Source organism: Onychostoma macrolepis, chromosome 20 (assembly GCF_012432095.1).
Source record: "Onychostoma macrolepis isolate SWU-2019 chromosome 20, ASM1243209v1, whole genome shotgun sequence".
In the NCBI taxonomy this organism is placed as follows: Eukaryota; Metazoa; Chordata; class Actinopteri; order Cypriniformes; family Cyprinidae; genus Onychostoma; species Onychostoma macrolepis.
The window spans coordinates 25301912-25327248 of NC_081174.1; the positions used below are offsets into that span (position 1 = coordinate 25301912).

General features: G+C 34.8%; 1 protein-coding gene across 1 annotated transcript in view; it reads left to right on the forward strand.

Annotated features, from left to right (window-relative positions):
• Positions 1-25337, forward strand: part of man1a1 (mannosidase, alpha, class 1A, member 1) — a 121681-nt gene that overhangs the window by 21480 nt on the left and 74864 nt on the right. Inside the window, exons 2-3 of the mRNA XM_058755568.1 lie at positions 8872-8968; positions 24958-25073. Of these exons, the coding sequence (XP_058611551.1) occupies positions 8872-8968; positions 24958-25073 (213 nt within the window). The remainder of the gene's footprint in view (positions 1-8871; positions 8969-24957; positions 25074-25337) is intronic.

Genomic DNA, 25337 nt, shown 5'->3' on the forward strand with positions numbered 1-25337 from the left:
TTCATTCAGTGTACAAAATTGAAAACATTGTATCAAGGTATATGATTAGTAAGGTTAATCTACAGCTAGTTAATCTGTAATTTATTTTCTTTGTGTATTTTATAAAAATGTAATTCTAAATTAGTTTCTTTGTGTGTATGTACCATGTGTGTATGTATGTGTGTGTGTGTATATATATATACACACAGACACAGACACAGACACAGACACAGACACAGACACAGACACAGACACAGACACAGACACAGACACAGACACAGACACAGACACAGACACAGACACAGACACAGACACAGACACAGACACAGACACAGACACAGACACACACACACACACACACACATACACATACACATACATATACATATACATGTGTGTGTGTGTATTTCTCATATACACACGCGCGCATACATAATTCATTTTAATGTGTGTACAAACGCATACAAAGAAATAAATGTATATTATAAATAAAATGGCAACTGCTATTATTAATAGCAATAATAATCATCATATTTATGTATTTTATTTTAATTAACTCATTTCTTTTCAGGTTTATGCATCTTAAGTTATTTATTTACTTTAAAAGAGTTAAGTTTATACATCTTAAAGTACTTGATTAATATTAGAATTATACAAACACTAATGTTCAAAAGTTTGAGTTGGAAAGTCTCTCTCTCTATAATATAATATAATATTTATGTGTGTGTGAATATATGTGTGTTTTTAAAGTAATTCTCTTATTCTCACTTAGGTTAAAAATAAAAATAAAAAATTAGAATTTGTTCATGTGATGGCAAAGTTTAATTTTCAGCATCATTACCCCAGTCACATGATCCTTCAGAAATCATGCTAATATTCTAAATGGGTACTTAAACATTTCTTATTATAAATGTTGAAAACAGTTGTGCTTTTTAATGTTTTTGTGGAAACCATAATACATTTTTTCATATCTTTTAATACTTTTTACCTTTTTAATGAAACTGTTTTTTTTTTTTTTTTTATTATTTAGACAGCTTCATATAGTCACACTGCATCAGTCTATTTTGAGCATATTCTCAGAGAGAGATGGTCCTCTAGGAACGAGCACGTGCTCCAGAGCACCTCGAGCTTGTGGCAGCTGTTTGATCTGTTTGGCAGGCCGTGGGGTGGATTGTCAGACAGGGCGTGTAAAACGCCTCTCAGGACTGTGCGAGAGGAAAGCAAGGCAAAAGCTAGCCGATAAATCTGGTTTCAAGCATCCTCTCAGGTTCATGTGGCACCTGTCTTCTCTGCTGGTCTGACATAAGCCACTCAGCGTCTGTTCCTGGTCAGCCAGACCTCACGCTTGTGTTTCAGCCGTTGAAGGTTGTCTGAGGTTCTGTGTGCTGTTTGCACTATGTTCTGACCCTTTGGGCGCTGTCACTGCAGTAATCGCATGTGGGCCGTAACCTTGTTGCTCGTTGACGTCACTGGCGCCCGCTGCCTTCTCAGAGACGGGAATCACTCAGCCGGAGCGCTGCAGACAGATGGCAGGCACATCCACACATGATAGGATTACGCTGGACATATTAGAAATTTCAGGTATTAAAATCCTCCTGAAAAAGCAATTTCGATAAAGCAGAATCTGTGTTTGGATTTAAACTGATTTATGTTGTAGACGCATTAGACTGTGCGACTTTCTCACACAATAAACACCATAACAGTTACAGGTCACTTCAATTATGTGACCAAAATCAAAAAAAAAAAAAAAAAAAACATGATTCGGTGAATTGTCAGAAGTTTTAATTCAGACTGATTCACTGAAAATTCATGGTGTATAGCAGGGGTGTCAAACTCATTTTCAATGAGGCCCACTTCAACATAATGGCTGCCATCAAAGGGCCGGTTGTAACTAAGACTGTACAAATGTTACTAATCCTTAACATATTGTTAAATAACTGTCTCTTTATTTTATTAGTACTTATTTAAGTTACAAATATTGCATTTTCATAGATGTAAAAATTTATGTTATTGTTCTGTTATTTTAACATTTACCAGGTTAAGAAATCCAAATTACTCCATAAATCAAAGTAAATAAAGACAAGTATCATCAAACACAAGTCATTACATTAACTTTGTTAAAAACATTTTTTTGTTACATTTATGGTACTATATATATATATATATATGGGACAGATATGGCATTTAAAAAAAAAAAAAAAAGAGCCCAGTATCATGAAAATGCGAATCAATAGCACTATTTTCTGCTTCTATTTGGCGTGCGATTTATATGCAGATATTGACTTTGTGCATATGATTCACCTGTGTTTGGTGTGCATATGATACGCAATCAATGGAACTCAACCCCACTCACCCACACAAAAATAAATAAATACAAACTAAAGTACTAAAAAAAGTATAAGTCACAATGAATGTGTATAGTGCCACAATAAATAAATAAATTCATTAATTGTTTGCAATTCAATCCACATTTATTTGCATAGCACTTTTCATGTTACACTGTTGCGAAGCAGCTTCACAGAAAATTAATATTTCTACAGTACATTTAGTAGTTTACAGCACTTTTAATAAAAACATTGCACAAGTCAATCTGCGATACCAGACAGGAACACAGATATGACATGAACAAACAAAAAATGAGCTACCATGACCTGAATGATTTACTAAACCACTGACTACTGCGTAATCCAAAACACCTTCAGCCAGAATCCAGTATAAAACACTCGTGCCTTTTAAGCCAAACTCTTATTTATTTTTTTTAACTGACATCTGTAGGCTACATAAGTACTGTTATCTTCACCATCTCTGATGAAATCAGCTTTGCTTTCTCTGCGTTAGCGATGTTTTTAACTTACTGTTTGATTGCATTTGCACACTCCATGTAGCGTTTCTTAAACTCAGGAGAGAAGATAATTTTTGAGCGCACACATGTAGGCTAATGTCTGACCGATAGAGAGCGCGTCCGTTTTGTGTGAGAGTGAATGAATAGAATTCACTTGCGAGTGGAGAGATTTATGCTCACGAATTGCACTCTTGCATAGGCAATATAATGCGTTCTGGACATTTGTCATTTAAAATAACTCCATCGAAACCTCCTCAAATGAACTATTAAAACGAGAAGAAAGTCCTGTCTGAAAGCTGCTATCGATTATTTTTTTTATTTATTTTAATTCGTTAAATGAATGGAGAATATCATGTTTTTCCGTGTGTGCTGCTCTACCATTCCTGTCGGTGGTGCTCGCACCGAGGTCTGCACTATTCCTTTGAGCCGTCCACGCAGTCGTCATCAGCGGAAAAACCCCACACCCCTAATCCTAACCATTGCGTATCATATGCACACAAAAGTCAATTTCTGCGTATAAATAGAACACCAAATACAAACTTGTTGTATTCATACGCACTTTCATAATTTACAATATAAAGCTGCATTGACGCACTAAATGCTAATTCACTAGTATTTTGCATTGCCTGTTTAGATTCTTTTTAGATTTTATATTATTTCAGTTTTTTTTAATTGTAGTTCAAATGTAAGTCATTTTGTTACATGCTTTTTAAAATTTGAGTTTTTATATTTATATTTAGGTTTAATTTATTTTAAGTTTTACTGTAGTAATTTTAGTGCTTCAACTTAAACATTTTATTTAAAGGGGTCATATACGATTTCAAGTTTTCCTTTCTCTTTGGAGTGTTACAAGCTGTTTGTGCATAGATAAGATCCCTGAAGTTGCAAAGACTAAAGTCTCAACCAAAGAGATATTCTTTATAAAAGTCTCGACCACGCCCCCCTAAAACGGCTCATTCAAACACGCCCCCACATGTCTATGTTACGGTGTGGGGAGATTTGCAAAACGCCGCCCAAACGTATACGCAAAGAAAGATGGCAGGACTTTTATTCTCGCCTGTAGTGTTATGTAGTGTAGTAGCCATGTCGTGGAGATGTGTTTCATTGTGAAAGCGAAACTACTTTGTTTTGGCTTCCAAAAGAGGACACAACTAGAAATCAGTGGTTAAATTGTATTTACAAACCTGTTCCAGAACAGTTCAACCCAAATATTAGACTGTGTGCATCACATTTTACGGAGACAATGCAGACATGATAATGTTTACGAGGCGTAATGCGTAAAAACACAGTATACGTCATAATCAGTCGTTATGTCCCCTCTGGATACAACAAATGCCTCATTTGTAATGGGTTTTATTGTTTTTGTGTCGTCGTGCCGGGACACGGCATCACAATACGGTAAGGGGCGTAACATTTCCGTCTCACGTCTCACGCTTGAGGTATTCGGCCAAACACAACGCACTGGATAGCTGGCCAATCAGAGCATGCCTCGCTTCTCAGAACGATGAGCTTTGTAAATGTTCAGAAAGGCGGGGGCATAGAGGAGCAACAATAATGTACAGTATGTGGAAAATTTGTTGCTTATTATTATTATTATTATTATTATTATTATTATTATTATTATTATTATTATTATTGCACATTGCATTACACCAAATACACAAAATAATGTTCTTTTTAGCAACGTCATATGACCCCTTTAATTGTCAAGGCTTCATCTTATTTTTTCCATTGTTTCATGACGTTTGTGTGCGTGTTATATTGTCTGGGACAAGTGAAAGAGAACTTTATTTGCCCAATTGGACAAGTAACTTGAACATATCAATACCAAAAGACAAGAATAACTGCCTTTATTTGTGATTATAGCCTCGCCTCGTTTGCGATAGGCTAATATCGTAATTGTTGTTTTAACGATGTGTGATTTTGACATTATCGAGTATATTGTAAGAATCAAACAAAACACACCTACAGAGTGCACGCATACATTACGTAAAGAAGTCTAGTAACGTAGTTTAGACTAGCGCACATGAGAGTGAGTTCTTTCACTGCATGATTCAGTATTAAAATGCATGAAGAATGATCAGAAAATTCAAGATATGGGTGCAGAAAATGTATATTTATATCATTTCATATAATTAATATCACACAAAGATCGAGTGCCTTTTTTAAAATTAATTTTTTTGCTGTAAAAATCAGCATGATTACAAATGTGATTTTATACAACAGTTCAATAAACAAGAAGTTAATATTAAGAGACTTATGTTTTAGACAACATATTGCCTGTTTTTGCTATATTTCCAACAGAATAACAGAAATAATTCCAAACACAGCCACAGCAATGTTTTGTGTCTCTGAGCAACATGACGGCGTTTCGTTCTTGAATGAATCAACCGTTTAAATGATTCAGTTCAATCGCAATGACTCGCTTATTAACAGTGACTTAATGCCACCTACTGGTGGTTTTAATTTCACATTTACAGTATTTTATTTATTTTTAAAATGATTTCAAATATCAGTGTTCAATGTTTTATGTATCAAAACATTTATTTATTCATTTGTAACTGCAGGTTAAAGCATTCCATGTCCCTCAGAGCTGCATTAAACAGTGGGTAAATATATCTAGTCCACTTCATTGCAAAGATGAATTTTGTTGATACTGATTTCATTTGTTTGGTAAAAGCCCAAATGTCTTATACTAACTGACTGATTAAATTTAACTCTAAAATGCTAATATTTACATTTTCAAACTTAAATTTTACATTTTTTAATTAGTTTTGTTTACTATAAAATAATTGTATTTGTTTAATACTCCTTTTATTTTAAAATATAGTAGTATTATCAGACTTTATTTTGTTTATTTTATTTAAAAAGAAACATCTAACTAAATGTGACATGCTCACAAAATCTACTACATATACTCTATAAACACTATACTATGTTTTGTATAACTACAATAAATAATTTATATTTATAACTAAATTTAAATAAAAATTTTTTAACTTTTATACTCTGACAAGTAAATGACAAATTTACATGTCCGAAGGACAACCACATGATACTGCTTAATGTCAAGCCGTGTGTGTGTATATTTTTGCCTAAACGGGCTGTAGATTCATCGATGCAGGAAGCACTGGTAAGAATAAATACTTCTTGTTCATCTTCTCAACCAGTTGGAGGCCTGCAGGACATCTTTTGTCTATCTGCTTATCTCCAGCCTGGAGTCCTCAGCTAAAGACATTTGTTTCCACTTCTTTTATCTTTTCTTTATCAATCAGTATATTTGGTGTTGAGTGGCTATCTTTGAAAGCAAAGAGAGTTACATGATTAGGACACACTTAAAGTTAGGCCAGCAGTCGATAAACTGATCTAATTTCACTGGAGCCAGTTGGCTGGTATTGGGAGACTGTGCCGAGGTAACAAATGACTTTATCCAGTCCGAAGAGTGTGTGTGTCGAGCTTTTTTTTCTCTCTCTCTTTGGTGCTGTCTGACGCTCTCCAGGGAGAACAGCAGGTCTGTTTCTCTTGACCTGCTAACTGACACCCCTGGGGAGAGCGAGTTTTACTGTGGTCTAAAAACACTTTCTTCTAAGTTTTAGAATGGATGAGGTGGATTACTTAACACACAAATTACTGAGGATATTTCATCCTTCTCCAATCATTGTTTCTCTGGGATCATCAGCGCTGTCCTGTCACAGTGAATAATGAGTTCTGCGTATTTCTGCTTATCTTTGCTTCCTCTACACACCACACATCATTAGTAAATGATGCAGCTGCTTTTCCCCTTCCACTTAATAAATTAAGAGTTCTAAGTAACCAAAATTACAATAAAAATGCCAAAAAAATTTAATGGTAACATACTTTTTTTTTTTTGCTTCTCTGCTTGTGTTTTTGAAATATTCAGCCATTTATCCAGTGATTTAACTACGCAATTTTGGTTTGCTCTTTTCTTTTAAAATGTCTTGCTTTGAGAAATATAGAAAAAGTAAGTGTGGAAAGCTGCTTTAATGGCATTTCAGATGTTCTTACAAATGCTCACTATAATTAACAAAATGCTCAAAACTTTTGTAAGCTTAAAACACATTGCACAAATGTCATTTTATATCTGTAATTTTATGCACAATTAAATACAGAAGTTTGCTTTTTTTTTTTTTGCATTAACAATGTGTAATTGTACTTTGCATTTTTAATTACAGTTATGCAACATTGATTTAAAAGTATATATAAATAGATGTATATCCTTTGTGTCTGAAACTGCGTCTTATACAAGGCCCATTCCACCTCTCCATGAATATAAAAGCTCCCATATTAAATGCCTTTTGCACACACACATGTCCAAGGAGTCAATCATTGATTTGAAAACCTGTTGCTTTGTCAGCATCGAGGGGAAAGCAAGCAAACAGACTCTCATGATCCGTGTTTCAGTGAAGAGCCGGAGTGTTTGAAGCGCAGGTCTTAGGAAAATGTCACGTAATGTCATGACTAATGAGGCAGAACCTTCTCATTGGATAAGGCCATGCAGTCTCATGAATAATTATTAGACACTCCTGTAGTGCATGCAAACATCCTGTGACGTTCACTCGAGGTTGAGTTCAAATTTAGAAGATAATATTATTAAATTAACAATTTTGTATCCAAATAATGTCACTCTGTAATGCTCACTTTTTATTGCCGTCTTGGCACTGCTGTCTCCATACAGAGGGTCTATAAGGAGAATGGCCACGCTTCACATAATCACTTAAGGTTATTTTAAAGCTAGACGTAACACATGGTGTGCAGATGGAAATACTACTTTTACTTGTGTTGCGCCTGGTGAGGCGACTCCATATTGTATCAAGCATGTGCTGATATATTGTGATTGTTTATGGTCTATGATTTTAGTGTTTTGTGTTATAACGTACATGTGGGTGTGTTTTCAATATTTAAATACTATTTGCTATTCATGGATTAACTTCTCTAAATAAATATGGTTACACTTTCCTCCTCTCTGTTTTGTAGTGTGGTGAACGGCGGGTCCTTAAGTCTTAAATTTGAATGCATCTAATTTAAGGCCTAAATTGTAAAAGAGCCTTAATTATGATTTCAAGAGGTCTTAAATTTGCCGATGGAAAGACCAGAATTGTGAAACGGCTTAATTTGATGATTCAACTTTAAAAGCCCATAATTTCATTAAATAAACATGAGCGCTGCACAGGTGCTTTGTGTACTGCTGTTACCAGGGAAACCGCTATATTTCTGCCATTCCGAAAGTACCACCTGCTGGCAGAAAATGTAGGTGCAACTTTCGATAAGCTTGTTGTTTTTGTTCAGACCAATGTCACCCATGTTTTTACCCTGCAAACACGTAGAGCTGTAAATGTGAACTGTTGGATTATAAAAATCTAAGTAAAATGTATTTATTTAATTATCATAATTTATTGATAATAGTTTAAATTAATATAATTGATCATTTTGACTCATCTGTTTTCTTAATGGTTTAAAGGCTGAACTGTGAAGTATCATTTTATAAAACTTTTTTTTTTTTGTGAAAACTTGTATCTGAACTGTAAATTATACTTTTTACAATCATTTTACAGTTTAATATGTAACTATAGACATTGCCCTACCCCGATCATATGGTATTAATTTTATTTGTGCAGGTCTTAAGTCTTAAATTTGAGCTTAAAAATCCTGCAGGTACTCTGGTCATTTTTATTGACATTAATGATTAATTGGTTGTTGATTCTACTGTACAAAATCTGTGTAGGACTCAAAAACCATGTGTGCACAGCCCATTTTTATCAACAAAAAAATATATATTTTTTTCTCTCTTAATTAAGCTTGTCTGCACTGCTCATTTGTGCTGAAATGGATCCATTAAGCATTTCAACTGTTGATTTTAATCAAATTAATTAATGCTATTGATCCTTGATTAGCCCAGTCACTTGCATGTTAGTTGTTGACACACTCATTTTACTTTTTGTTCTGTAATTTCTGTGATGTTTTACCTTTACCGTGAAGAAATTAACCACAATTCACAAAGGTAACCTCTTCATCTGTCACTCTCTCCTCAGATGATGCAGTTTTCTTGGGACAATTACAAGCGCTATGCCTGGGGCTCCAACGAACTGCGTCCTGTCTCTAAGCAAGGCCACTCCAGCAATTTGTTTGGTGAGTGTCTGTCTAGAGTGTCTCTCTGACCATGAAACTATGATTCGTGCACGTACAGCTTCACGTCCCAACAGTAAATTGGTAAGCAGTCAGAACTGTCAATCAATGCTGCACAGGTGGTTAGGTGACCTCCATCAAAAAGGCTTTTGATTTCTCTCCGGTCTGTCTCACTTCACAAGCTCCGTCTGGGTCTCTTTCTGCTTTCATCGGGCAGGAATAGCACGGTCACACCACACAAATATAGTTTTGTGATACCGTGATCCTCTTTGGTGCCTTTTTTTTTTTGTGTGTGTGTTTTCCTTGCTTGTAAAGAATTGTTGTTTTGCTGCTTTTGCCCGTCACCCTCTTGACCTGTTTCTATTTTGAAGCTGAAAAGCACAGGTTGTGAGTGGGCATACTAATCTGTGAATAATTCATGAAGGACTGTCCATCTTCCTGTGAGGTTTGTAATATACATCGGTAACTAAGAGGATGCAGCAACAACACATTATCACACTCTTATGCTACCTGCATGTTGTAATATGCATCATTTAGCTCCTCCCAGAAATGTTACAGTGCCTTCCAAAAGTTTGGAAACACCCTAGAAAAGGTTTAGAAAATATCAGCATGCATTTACACCAAGAAATAGTAAGGATTTGAATAACTTGCATTATCATTCAAGATCAACAATGATGAGTTTTACAAATAATAATGGCAATATATACATGTCACAGTCAGACATGCCCCTGCTGGATTAAATTTGGCTCAGATTTTTTTATTTAATTAATTATTTATTTATGCATGTATGTTTATTTTATTTCATTGTTATTTTATTTTATAGTAGATTATTGGCGCACATTTTTATAGCTTCACTTATCAATTAATTTTAGTACACAACTGAACAATTAAAACAGTTTAAAAATCATTTATCAGACCGCACTAGTATTTTCCTTTTTATTTTAATTATTTTTTATTTATTTTTTAAATTTAAATTTTTGTCTCTTGTCAATGCGGAGTCATCGTTAAGTTATAAAAATGAATGTTTTCTTAACTTTGTCCAAAACCTTACTTTGAAACCTAAGGCATTTTAAAACTTTTGTAATCTTTTTACAGATGAAAATTAATGATGCACCCTTTTCATTTCTTGAAAAATGATTGATTGCATTATGATTCAGTCAAAAACACTGGCGTTTTCTGTCTTTTTAAACACATTTGGTTTCATTTCAATGTTTTTCATTATATTTTTATACTGTTGTTAGAGGTTTGATGTTTATAAACATTGAAAAATAAAAAAAAACAATTTCACTCAGAAATTGCTAGTAAATTCCAAAAACAATTACGAAGAAATGGAAGGTAACACCTAAATGTTATTTTCTTGTAAAACATACTGCAATAGTCTTTGTAAATGTTTATTTTCCGAATATGTAACTATAGACATTGCCCTACCCCGATCATATGGTATTAATTTTATTTGAGCTTAAAAATCCTGCAGGTACTCTGGTCATTTTTATTGACATTAATGATTAATTGGTTGTTGATTCTACTGTACAAAATCTGTGTAGGACTCAAAAACCATGTGTGCACAGCCCATTTTTATCAACAAAAAATATATATTTTTTCTCTCTTAATTAAGCTTGTCTGCACTGCTCATTTGATAATAATAGCCCAATAATAATAATAATAATAATAATAATAATAGTTTTATACAGTAATAGGAGAATGAGCCTAATAACGTCTTTACTATCGACAAAGACATCTGCTATCGTCGATACACGATACTATCGGCACAACTCTATTGCGTGTGTTATGAAAGATTCATCAGACATGCTGCTGTTGTGTTGTAAACTCCACATAGTCAATTGGCACTCAGCTGGAGGGCAGGCCGGGGATTTACAGCGCACATTTGATTAACCTCTATAATTTTCCTTCGGACGTGCCAGTAGAATATACAGTCTTAATTTGTTTGGCTCAGACACTATCAGAATAATAATCTGGCAAGAACTACATTACACTCTTTCTCATACGCTCTAGCCTTGTTTGTGTGTGTGCGCGTTTTAAAACGGCTCCCATGTCAGTCAAAGCCAGACAGCTCTCTCACATGCTATTACCTCCCAGCCTTTTTTGTTGTGCCGTGCGTTTCCAGGCAGTTTTGAGTGCTTGTCAATTTCTCAAATAGTAAGGTTGGCCCCATGGGGCGTACGGCCACATCAGAGACCATTGAACACACGTTTTGTCTGGCAGGGTTTGCCATTATAAATTTAGAGGTTGGGTTAATGGTACGTTGGCTCTGAATAAAAGATGATCTGGAATATGCTGGTCAGGGTTTTTGTACCTGACCAGGCAGCTGGAATGACTGTTTTGTGCTGCTTTAGATCTTGTTCCTTAGTGAGATGTGAGCCGCCGAGACCGGCCGGTTAGATCACACACGCTGATGCGTATCGCAAGACCTTACTGGAAGTCGCGGTCACAAAAACAGACACTTTACAACCCACAGGGCTTTAGCGCACAGAGAAAAATCAGGCTGCAGTCATGCCATATGGAAGTGCTTAGTCAAGACATTATGCCTGCTTGTGTGTTCCGGACGTGTGAGATTGTTGCCACGTGTCTTAAACGTATTCTGTGCCGTGCCGCATGCACGCAGGCGAGGAGCGCAAAGGTCTTTCTCTCACGCATTTGACCTCACTTACATTAAGTGCATTAAATCTAGTGCAGTATACGGCAAATTTCTGATGAATTGCATTTAACCAACCATGAAAAAATCATTAAGGCTTCAGAATCCATGGATTAGAGTTAGTTTGAATATTTTACACACTCTGGGTTTGTTTAAGGCTGTTGAAACTACATTATAGTCTAGGATGGAAGCTAGGAGACGGTGTTAATCTTAAAGTCATGTTTATCACTTTATAATTTGATCGATTACACCTGAGGACTGTTGATTAGTAATTAATTGAAGTTCTGGTACTTTTTACATCTCTGGTACTGCAACAGCTACATAAAATATGAAATTTTAGTAGATTGGGATATGGGAGTGAGGAAAGCCTTTTTTTTTTTTTTTTTTTTTTATAAAAGGAGAAAAAAAATCTTCTCTCCATAATTTGTTTAAATTGAATGTTCCAGATGTCATTTCATATGGAAGCCTGTTTCCGCCACTGAAGAAAAAATAAAAAAAGGTAATTGTGACTTTTTTTACCTCACAATTCTGACTTTTTTTTTTTTCTCAGAATTGAGAGAAATTGCAATTACATCTGCAATTGCATCTGTAATTCAATTTAAACAAATTATGGAGAGAAGAATGGTGCTGGTTTTTTTTTTTTTTTTTTTTCTTCTCACTCCCATATCCCAATCTGCTCAAATTACATGTATTATGTAGCTCGCAATTCTGAGAGCATATCAGTCATTGCGAGTTTCTCACAATTCTGATGCGAGTTTTTATCGCGCATTTGTGACTTTATAAATTGTAATTCTGACTTTATAACTTGCAATTGTGAGTTTATATCTCCACAATTCTGTGAAAAAATAAATAAATAAATAAATAAAAAAATAAAGTCAGAATTGTGAGTCGCAATAACCTTTTTTAAAAGATTTTATTCAGTGGCGGAAATGGGCTTCCATACATTCGTGTAAATTAAGTACTATATAAAAAACATTTAAATTGATTTGAGACAATCATAAGTTTATTAATTTATTTATAAGATGATCGTGTTGCTTATCACTATCGCGTTTTTCAAAGTTCATTGCATATAGCACTTTTCCCCCCCCTCCATATCATGCAGACCTAATTATTCTTAAAGCGATACTTCACCCAAAAATGAAAATTCTGTCATTACTCACCCTCATGTCGTTCAAAACCTGTGAGACCTTCGTTCATCTTCGGAACACAAATTAAGATATTTTTGATGCATTCTGAGAGCTCTCTGACCCTCCCATTGACAGCAAAGATCCTTACACGATCAAGGCTCAGAAACATAGCGAGGAGATCGTTAAAATAAACCATGTGACATCAGTGGTTCAACCGTAATTTTACGAAGCTACGAGAATACTTTTTGTGCACAAAGAAAACAAAATAACTACTTTATTCAACAATTTGTGTCCTCCGCATCACCCTATAGTGCCATTTTGGAGAGTATCGCATACGTGAACAACGTATGTACACTGATACATTGTTTACGTTCAGATCCAAGCGCAAACAACGTAAACGGTGTAGCAGCACCGTACGCGGATGACACAGAACAGCATATGTCGTTTACGTATTTGATACTCTCCAAAATGGCACTACAGGGTGACGTGGAGGAGACGAATTGAACAAAGTCGTTATTTTTGTTTTCTTTGCACACAAAAATACATCAAAAATATCTTAATTTGTGTTCCGAAGATGAACGAAGAGCGAGCAATTAACCGCCACCAGTGTGCAGCATCCAGCATGGTTTTTGGGTATATTTGTTTAAATTATCTTTTAAAAATGGGCTATATACATGTCAGCTATCTTGCACGATTAACAATTCAACACCTGATTGGTTGATATTTTAGTGAAAATGATCAAATTAGCAGCCTTGATTTAGAAAATTATTTTCCTTATGAAGAAATTAATAGTTTTTGTTGAATTATTTCATTGCACGGTTTTTACAAATTTTTTTTTTTAACTTTGTTGGCTGAGCTCAAACAGTAGCGCATGATGATAGCAACGCCAAGGTCATGGGTTTGATTCCCAGGGAAGTCATGAAACTTGATTGCAGTATAAGTCACTTTGTATATCAGCTTCTGTTAAATGCATTAATGTAGATGTTATAAAGAAGGTAATCTATGTTGGTATATTTCAACAAATCCTATTTTGATGTGCAGGGAATAGACCAATTTGCTGACTTTGATTTGCTGAACTCCATTTGATATTTTGTATAACACACTATACTCTTTGCATCACTCCACTTTCCAGACCACAGTGTGATCGATGCAGAGTGGAAGTGTAATCACAACTCCATGTTCTGTATTCCAATACTGCTTTTGAAATTTGTTCCGAGAGATTGTTTGAAAGTTGACCTGAATATAGATTTCAGTGTCTGCATACCTCACATAGCTGTTTCAGTCCTGCTGAATACTGGCCATGCTGTTCCATGTGCCAATCATCTCAGCACAGAGAAGAGCAGATCCTCCAGACTGGATCCCTGTGTAAGAAACCAGCGTGGACTGAGACAAAGTCTTGGTTAATGAAGCCACTCAGGTACAGCATGAACTGTCTGCAGTTCCCGAATGTACGTGCTTGTCACTCACGACCACTTCCTCTAATAAAACACACAGGGAAAGGGCCTACACTCCTTCTGTATTTTTCTACACAATGTCCACCAGTCTGATTGTGATTTGGAAATAACCATTTCCCAACAGTGAATGAAGCCATTGTGTGATGGTCCCTGCCATGAACTATGCAATTAAATAAAAAACGCATCACATTTTTTTTAGAAGTGCAAAAGAGCATACTGTAGATAAGTGGTAGGAAAGAGGAAGAGCGCATCAGTCTGGCTCTAAGCCCTTGTGTGCTCATTTAGCACAGTGGCTGCTGAACCATGATGTTCTGTCAGTATACAGCCTTACTTGTATTAATGGCCCAACAAAAGTCATATGCTTAGCTGTGTGCTTGGGGCACAGGTCAGAAACTGAATAAAAAAGTGACTGGCAGAGGTGTTGGGATTTTATTTAATTGAATTTGAATTAAAATGGGTCTTTGTTAGGAAGCAGTACTTTACCCTGACTTTTTCTTAACTTGCTTCAGATTTCTTGTTAAACACTAGTCTTTGATTTGCGTATGTATGTATTAGAAAAATAGTGTTTTATAAAACAAATTAATAAATTTTTTGCAGCTAAAATAATATAAATTGTGGTATAAAGTTTATATATTAATTTAAAACATTTTAATATCCTGTATGTGTGTATGTAAATAAGTACACTTACAATTACTTGCAGGTTTTTATGTTTTAAGTTATTTAAAAATAAATACTTATAACTTTATAACAAAAATAAATTTAGCTGCAAAATAATAGTATAATTGTGTTCTATTATAACATAACTTGAAGTTTAAAATATTAGTTTAGAACTTTAATAAATTCTAATATAACATACAAATAACAACAAAATTAATAGCTTTTATTACCAAAATTGTCATTTGTGTAGAAGTTTATATAATTCATTATCACATAGTAAATCTTGAATGTCTATTTACATGACCATAATTAAAAAATGTTGTCATGATGGAATTTCCTAAGTTGAGATTAAACAGCCTGATCAGGGTAAAACAATAAAATCTATGCATAAAAGGCATTTGAAAAGAAGCAAAACTAAATAATGCACAGTAAAAATTCCCAAGGCCTTTTTAAATCTAAACGTCTTTAAGGCAGTCGACTATCTTGGTAAGACCTCCTGGCATTATTTTCCACACTCATACAAGTGCAAGTTTAGCTCAAATCATATAAAAATACTGTATTTTTCAAGCTGGGCTCAGTTATTGCGCATACATTTTTTGAGTACATAAACAAACAATGGTGCTGTAAAAAAGACACCTGGCTCTTTTAACAATGTAAGACAGGACTGCAGCTGCCATATTGCAAATGACAATTTCTCCCATTCATTTTTATAAGAGTGAACTCTCTCCTGCCTTTATAATGTCTCATATTTTAATATGACCTTCATAAAACAAGAAGAAAAAAGTTGCAATCTGTTAGTTTTTGTAAAAATCAACCCCTGAGACACGAAAGTTCCCATAGTTGAAGAAACTCCCATCTGTTTGAAGAGGGTGATTTCAAGTTAATGATTGCAGTGTTTGCGTGTGTGTTTCTTCTGCCAGTTGGCTGCCGGCTGGCAAACACAAATTGGAGCATCTTTGGTACTAAATGGTTTGATGCTTTTAGGATTCAGCAGACAGCTGTGTTGCACCGGTGTTTGCACGTTCAGCCTTGAATAGGGCCGGTGTATTCCTACAGACGCTCGGGCAAGAATTATGGTCTGGTTTTGATGGACATCGGCTTATGTGCGTTTTGTTTGTTGCTTGAAGCCCGCCCTCCAGTGTCACAGTAGGCTTCAGGAGTTCTTGCTGCTTGAAGATGTGCTTACAAACAGCTTCTTGCTGAGCAAGACGAGTCTTCATGTTTCAGCTGTAATCACCAGCCTAATCTTATTTTTGAAGTCATGTATTTTGCTTTAGAAGCTCTGACTAGAGATTGTGTCAGTCCTCAGAGTTCACTGATACAGTCTGTTTATATATTTTCCTCATTACAACAGTGTCACTAGAGGAGGTAATGTTTTACTGTTTGTATTCAGTAGCAACAGTACCCTGCTGCTGAATCTATAACCCTGCGGCAAAACTGTTTATTATTATTATTATTTTTTTTAGCTGAGTTGTGAGCTTGCAGTCTAAATTGAATATGTTGAGTACGTGGTAAAATATAGGACAAACAACATGACTTTATGTTGTTCTTATTGGTTGCATGCACAAACAAATGAACAGCACAATCAGTGATGTCTGATTTATGAACAAATTACTGGTTCTTTTTTTTTTCAATACTTTTTTTTTAAATGACTCTTTTTAAATGATTAATCACTCGGAGTTGAATTTGCAAATTATTGGCATAGAAATGGAATACGTCAGAGAATCATTCAGAGTGATTACTGGGTCAACTGACTCATTAAACTGCATTTTATTTATTTATTGTCTCGAAATGAGCCAAGAATCATAACTATTAATATAACTAAATAAATAAATAAATAACTATAATATTGTAATATACTATAATACTATATAATATTAAAACTGTAATATTATAATAATGATATTCCTTTATTAAAGAGGTTAAATATGAATTAAGCTATTAATTGTTAAATTGAATATAATTAAATTAACACAGTGGTATGCAACCTTCAGATACAATATTATCTCAAGTAAACATTTTGTCAGCATTTAAGTAATTTATTCAAGACAAATAAAAATCAATGATCAATAATGATTTTCTTTCTACGACAGGGTACAACTTATTTTTATTTTTTTGTGTAGGTGTCCAAAAAAGCCACTTTAAATTTTATTATATTGTATAAAATTAAAATATACATTTTTCACAATATCTTTGTTTGTCACAGAATAAAGTCAGTCATATAGAAGAATTGTCATTTTTGTTTTGACTATCACTTTAAGTATTAAAATAAGAGTTAAGTAAAAAGATAATCAAATGTAAATTGAAACTACATCAATTATCAGTATTGTCTTGACTGCATGATTATTTGTTATTTAAATACAAATTCAGTGCTGTTTGAGTTTTACTGAGTAGGTGTGTTATTGAATTGGCTTGAAACTTTCTTAGACTTTACTTTTGTATCCCATGTTTGATTATTTGTAGACATGCACCATGGGGTCAAAAGGTCATTTCTTTAAAATAATGTCCTGCCAGATAATGTTCTTTGATTTACTGTCCAGTATCTTTCAGCCCAGAATAAACATGCAAGATTGTACCACCTTGCAGATGCTGCCAATGTCAATTCCCTGCCAAATAGCTCTGGAGGTCAACTTTCATTTCGATAATACCGCTTCCAGGAGGTTCTCTCGTCGTAATGGCTTTCTTTCAGATCCCAAATGAGCGGCCATCTGTTATACAGGCCTTGCTGAGATGAGCTCCAGCACGTGATGTTACCGTCAAACATTAGTGCTCGTTTCTTGTTTGTTTTGCCCCTGCTCAAGAATGGCCAGTTGTTGGTTTCATCGATTAATCCATAACATGCACTGGGATGGAAGATGGTTCAATAGTTGATTGTACTTTCGACATAGGATTGTTATCGTCTTCGACCCACAACCTTCTCAAGAGGGTACAACTGGTGATAAGATCGAATCTTTGTATTGATAGACAATCAGACTGGTATCCTATCAACTCTAACCTGAGGTCACAACACGCTCTCAGCAGAGATTCATGACTGTGAATAGCTTTATCAGGTCATTAAGTGCTGGTTTGTAATTTACTAGTGTTATTGGAATAGATAAGATCTGTTTATAGTGTCTTAAGAGTCTCTGTTAAACCTGTGCAGTGGACATCTCAGAGGATAAGATTGTATGGTTCTGCATTCAGAGGGTAAAACCAGTCATGTAGGGGGAAAGCTTTTGGGACGTGAATGTCTAACCGAGGGCTGTGTTAGAAAGCTTTGTAGTGAAGTGATTTATGACCTTCTCACACTTCCTCACTGGGGTTTAAGTCCTCGAGGGCCTGCGAAAAGACACAGCAGTGCACAAATATGCTGTCTTTTCACCTGCAGTGCAGTTTCTGCCTTAAAGATGATTTTGATTTGCATCGTCTCTGTGTAGAACACCTTTATTTGCAAACTGTTTGCATCTACTTTCTGTGTATTGAGTGTTTCTAAGAAATTTACCGGTAGCACAACTTTCTTATTTATCAGGAATAAATGTTACGGAGCATTGTAATGCAGTGAAATATGCATGTATGTATGTGTGTACACACTATAATAGTATATACAGTGTTTCCGCTGCCATTGTATTAGAGGGGCGGCTTAATTAACTGACTTGAAGGTTAAGTTAATTTTATTTTATTTTCTCTATAGCGCCAGATCACAACAGAAGTCATTTAAAGTTACCTTTCCTACAGAACAGGTAAATACCTTGTTCTTTTATTAAACAAACTAAATAGCTTTATGTTATTTATCTTATTTACACGATGGCATGTCATTTCGGTCTCTACATTACATAGTCGTGCTCTCTGTATCGCACACAGCGGAGTTCTGCCCTGATGCGCGCACACACACACACACACACACACACACACACACACACACAAACGTACGCGCACACTCCCACTCGTATTTGTAAATATTAAGCCGCAAAAAAGACTATTTAAATATGAATTCTGCGTGTCTCTGTGTTATGAATGGTGCAGACATGCGGTTTTGTTTATTACTTGAAATGGGCGTGAAACAGGTGTTATACTGAAGCGCGTGCGACGCTTCCGGTGATATTAGCATCTGCCGTCTCACTTGCCCTCTCCCCACACCAATGAGGACATAAATACATGAACAACATCTCCAGAACTTCTCTGAGAGTCACTTCATGAGCATTTGACCGTTTCATTTGAGTAAAACTATCCTCAAATGAGACCCTGGACCACAAAACCAGTCTCAAGTCGCTAGGGTATATTTGTAGCAATAGCCAAAAATACACTGCATAGGTCAAAATGATAGATTTTTCTTTTATGCCAAAAATCATTAGGATATTAAGTAAAGATCATATTCCATGAAGATATTTTGTAAATTTACTACTGTAAATATATCAAAACGTCATTTTTGATTAGTAATATGCATTGTTAAGAATTCATTTGGACAACTTTAAAGGCGATTTTCTCAATATTTAGATTTTTTGCACCCTCAGATTCCAGATTTTCAAATAGTTGTATCTCGGCCAAATATTATCTGATCCTACCAAACCATACATCAACTTATTTATTCAGCTTTCATGTGCTATATAAATCTTACTTTTGAAAAATTGACACTTAAGACTGGTTTTGTGGTCCAGGGTCACAAATGACATGTTTAGGGCCATATGAAATGTTTTATTTTTTCTTGTTTTATTGTTACCAAATTCTGTGTTTTGCATGTCTAATTAGTTGAAAGCATAAAAACAAGTTTCATTTATTCTTACAATAGCCCTATGATTTTTTTTCCCTCAGAAATTAAACAAATTTTATTTTTTGGCAAATAAAGGGGATTTAAATCCTGACGCAAATCTACAGTGTGCGTGTGAGACAATGCGGTGTTCTACTGTTGTCTGACAGCTTTTAGGTGCGTTATTGGCAGCGCCACCCTCTGGTTACATGAACACGTCACCACCACATCAGCACCGAAAACATGGAGCATTATTGTAAAAAAAACAAACAAAAAAAACCGCGCAGCCTATTCAATATTCTATTATTACATCAACTAATCGAATATTCAAAAATTGTGACCCATCCCTAGTACATATCAACAATATACACAAAATAAAAAAATATAAATTGTATGTAATTTTTGTAATTTTTTTTTTTTATTGTATTTTCGGCTGTCAATTTAACGTGTTAACTTTAATTAGTTTAATTAAAAATTTAATGCAGTTACACACTGGCCCCGCCCCCAGATCTGTAAGTCATCTTACATTTTATACAGTTGATTGTTGACAAATATGATGCAGGGCAACAACTCCATAAATGCAATTCTGCCCTAAAATTCAAGATATTGGTGCAAAAAAAAAAATGTACAAGTTTTTGTCATTTATATCATACGATATTGCACAAGCAGGGAGAGCAGTATTACACGAGTGATGACCCACAACCTTCTCAAGAGGGTACAACTGGTGATAAGATCGAATCTTTGTATTGATAGACAATCAGACTGGTATCCTATCAACTCTAACCTGAGGTCACAACACGCTCTCAGCAGAGATTCATGACTGTGAATAGCTTTATCAGGTCATTAAGTGCTGGTTTGTAATTTACTAGTGTTATTGGAATAGATAAGATCTGTTTATAGTGTCTTAAGAGTCTCTGTTAAACCTGTGCAGTGGACATCTCAGAGGATAAGATTGTATGGTTCTGCATTCAGAGGGTAAAACCAGTCATGTAGGGGGAAAGCTTTTGGGACGTGAATGTCTAACCGAGGGCTGTGTTAGAAAGCTTTGTAGTGAAGTGATTTATGACCTTCTCACACTTCCTCACTGGGGTTTAAGTCCTCGAGGGCCTGCGAAAAGACACAGCAGTGCACAAATATGCTGTCTTTTCACCTGCAGTGCAGTTTCTGCCTTAAAGATGATTTTGATTTGCATCGTCTCTGTGTAGAACACCTTTATTTGCAAACTGTTTGCATCTACTTTCTGTGTATTGAGTGTTTCTAAGAAATTTACCGGTAGCACAACTTTCTTATTTATCAGGAATAAATGTTACGGAGCATTGTAATGCAGTGAAATATGCATGTATGTATGTGTGTACACACTATAATAGTATATACAGTGTTTCCGCTGCCATTGTATTAGAGGCGGCTTAATTAACTGACTTGAAGGTTAAGTTAATTTTATTTTATTTTCTCTATAGCGCCAGATCACAACAGAAGTCATTTAAAGTTACCTTTCCTACAGAACAGGTAAATACCTTGTTCTTTTATTAAACAAACTAAATAGCTTTATGTTATTTATCTTATTTACACGATGGCATGTCATTTCGGTCTCTACATTACATAGTCGTGCTCTCTGTATCGCACACAGCGGAGTTCTGCCCTGATGCGCACACACACACACACACACACACACACACACACACACAAACGCACGCCACACTCCCACTCGTATTTGTAAATATTAAGCCGCAAAAAAGACTATTTAAATATGAATTCTGCGTGTCTCTGTGTTATGAATGGTGCAGACATGCGGTTTTGTTTATTACTTGAAATGGGCGTGAAACAGGTGTTATACTGAAGCGCGTGCGACGCTTCCGGTGATATTAGCATCTGCCGTCTCACTTGCCCTCTCCCCACACCAATGAGGACATAAATACATGAACAACATCTCCAGAACTTCTCTGAGAGTCACTTCATGAGCATTTGACCGTTTCATTTGAGTAAAACTATCCTCAAATGAGACCCTGGACCACAAAACCAGTCTCAAGTCGCTAGGGTATATTTGTAGCAATAGCCAAAAATACACTGCATAGGTCAAAATGATAGATTTTTCTTTTATGCCAAAAATCATTAGGATATTAAGTAAAGATCATATTCCATGAAGATATTTTGTAAATTTACTACTGTAAATATATCAAAACGTCATTTTTGATTAGTAATATGCATTGTTAAGAATTCATTTGGACAACTTTAAAGGCGATTTTTCTCAATATTTAGATTTTTTTTGCACCCTCAGATTCCAGATTTTCAAATAGTTGTATCTCGGCCAAATATTATCTGATCCTACCAAACCATACATCAACTTATTTATTCAGCTTTCATGTGCTATATAAATCTTACTTTTGAAAAATTGACACTTAAGACTGGTTTTGTGGTCCAGGGTCACAAATGACATGTTTAGGGCCATATGAAATGTTTTATTTTTTCTTGTTTTATTGTTACCAAATTCTGTGTTTTGCATGTCTAATTAGTTGAAAGCATAAAAACAAGTTTCATTTATTCTTACAATAGCCCTATGATTTTTTTTCCCTCAGAAATTAAACAAATTTTATTTTTTGGCAAATAAAGGGGATTTAAATCCTGACGCAAATCTACAGTGTGCGTGTGAGACAATGCGGTGTTCTACTGTTGTCTGACAGCTTTTAGGTGCGTTATTGGCAGCGCCACCCTCTGGTTACATGAACACGTCACCACCACATCCGCACCGAAAACATGGAGCATTATTGTAAAAAAAACAAACAAAAAAAACCGCGCAGCCTATTCAATATTCTATTATTACATCAACTAATCGAATATTCAAAAATTGTGACCCATCCCTAGTACATATCAACAATATACACAAAATAAAAAAATATAAATTGTATGTAATTTTTGTAATTTTTTTTTTTTATTGTATTTTCGGCTGTCAATTTAACGTGTTAACTTTAATTAGTTTAATTAAAAATTTAATGCAGTTACACACTGGCCCCGCCCCCAGATCTGTAAGTCATCTTACATTTTATACAGTTGATTGTTGACAAATATGATGCAGGGCAACAACTCCATAAATGCAATTCTGCCCTAAAATTCAAGATATTGGTGCAAAAAAAAAAATGTACAAGTTTTTGTCATTTATATCATACGATATTGCACAAGCAGGGAGAGCAGTATTACACGAGTGATGATTTTGTTGCGAATATCAAAAGTTTAAATGTGATTTTTATGCATCCGTTCAGTAAAACACTTTTACTCTTGGCATTTCTAAAAGCTAGTCTGCTATGGTCTAATGAACATCTATGAAACCTACACATTAACCATATTAATACGCGCACAGCCTCATTCTCTTGGTTCACCTTTGCTGCTTGAATTTCCCAAGCTCATGTCCTTTTACTTCAGTATTGTAGGTTAGCATGACACTCATCTTTGTACTTTCCCTGGCTTTTACGAAGCGTAGCCTACAGTAACCTGTGATTTTGGTTTAGGGAGCAGGGTTGTAAGGTAGAATAATGAATTGAAAAGGCCACGTCAGAACATAAAACCTTTATGACGGGGCGATTTTTGCAGCACGGAGACTGTTCTGCCTAAAGAGCAGTGTGGCTGTAGAAAGCAGGAGGGAGGGCGCTTTGCGCATTTTTATGATGTTTTGTTTGATTTGCACATCCTGTTCCTGTTTCTCTTGACACCTCATTGTGGTCCTCTTTCACTTATGGAAATGAAGGGGCATGGTATGCTTGCATCTCCCACATTTTTTACTCCTTAAAAGATTCTTGGAAGTCAGATCCATGTTTTTTAAAAGCCAGATTTCTGAAAGCAAATATATCAAACAGTTAACGTTTTTACTGTTCAAAAACTTCTCACCAACTCTTGCAGTAACTTACTCTCTTGGGGATTTTTCCATCATTTCATTGGCTCTCGCTAAGCGAAAGGTGTGTGAATGCTCTGCTGGAGGTGTTAGAGATGTTCCATGCAAATATTGCGCACAGTAATTCTGTCATGTTGTGTCTTCAACATCACTAAACAAAGCCAGGACTGTTAAATGAGGAGCACAGCTGGTTGGCAGCTTTGCATTTCTTGAGGAGGGTTGCATGCAGTGCCAGTCTTTAATTATTAAAGTACAAAAAGCAGTGTCGTCCAACCTGCTGCGTTCATAATCAGTACAAATGCAAAAACTGCTGGCGAGCATCTTTTGTGTTGTTGAAGAGTTATGCCAGTTACCATATGCTATTGTTTTCTTTCCCAAATTTGTTTCATAACATCAGCACCTTAATTGGCTGCATTAAGTTTTCTTTTTATCTTTTTGTCAGAGAAACTTGCTGGGTAATGATGCCTAAAATGGTTGTGTGAATCGACCTGAAATAGGACAGATAGGTAGATATGATTGTTTTTCTTTGCATTTTGGTTACTAAATAAAATCTGAAGTTTTCAATTTAAAAACAGAAGAGAGGAAAAAAAAAGATCAATTCCTGCTGTCTCTTTCTTTATTGTACTTATTAATAAAATGTATTTAAATTATATTAATCTAAAATAATTAATTATTAATTTAAAACATTATTAAAATATTTTAATGAAATAGTAAAATATAATAATAATAATAATAATAATAATAATAATAATAATAGAAATAGCAATCGAATTGTTTTAAATTCAACAATTTTTTTGTAAATTAGTAACAAAATAATTCAAAATAAAAGTACTTTTATTGAAGAAATAATTGTAAATTTGTAAAATAAAATAATGCATTAAAAACTTTGAAGAAATAATAATAATAATAATAATAATTGTTTTAATAAGTTTTATTTGTTATTGTTATTATTGTTATTATTATTATTTTGTATTATAATAATTACATATTATATTAACAAGCTACATTTTATTGCACAAACATGTTTCATATGGAGTTGTCATTGTCCCAATGTTTAGTGAATCTGATTTAGTCAATCTTTTTGTTCACAATAAACTGATTCAGTAAATAATTGATTCATATAGAACTAAAGAGTCAATGTATTTTCTTCACTGTCTTTGACAACACCAGAGAGTTATTGAACGTCTTCCTTTCTTTTATCCACTTTGTTTTCACGTTATCTATAAAATACTGAAGTAATCTGACGTGGCCTGTGTAAGATCTGTTCGTCTTAACCTTGGCTTCCCTTTGAGGGTGTTAACTCGCAAGGTTTTTATTTGTTGTAGCCATGGTTTGTTTGCTCTCTACACAGGATTTTCCCTTAGGCGGGGCATTAGGGTCCATATCTCAAAGGCTCTGAGGTCTTTATCATAAAGCTATCGGTTTATTTCAGCTCTGATCCTAGAGGTAACCCCACAGGAAGCCTTCTCAAATGGTTTGTTGTCATATTTATCCACAGGTAGTCTCAAAGGAGCCACCATTGTGGATGCGCTGGACACACTCTACATTATGGAGATGTATGACGAGTTTGAGGCTGCTACCGAGTGGGTGGAAAGGAACCTAGACTTTAACATGGTAAGACTCGAGCCCTTTATACTCATTTTTGTTGAGCCGGTTGATTTTTGTCTTTAAAAATATTTCTAATTTAATTAATATTTGACCCTCAATGATAGAACATAATTTCTTTTTCGTTTTCTAATTTGCAAGCACTTAAGACTTGAAAGCAGAACTATTATTTATTTCACTAGCAAAATAATTAGAATAAAAAATAGCAGGACACAAAAAGACAGTCAAGACATTTTATAATATGACAAAATATTTATTTTAAATAAATTCTCT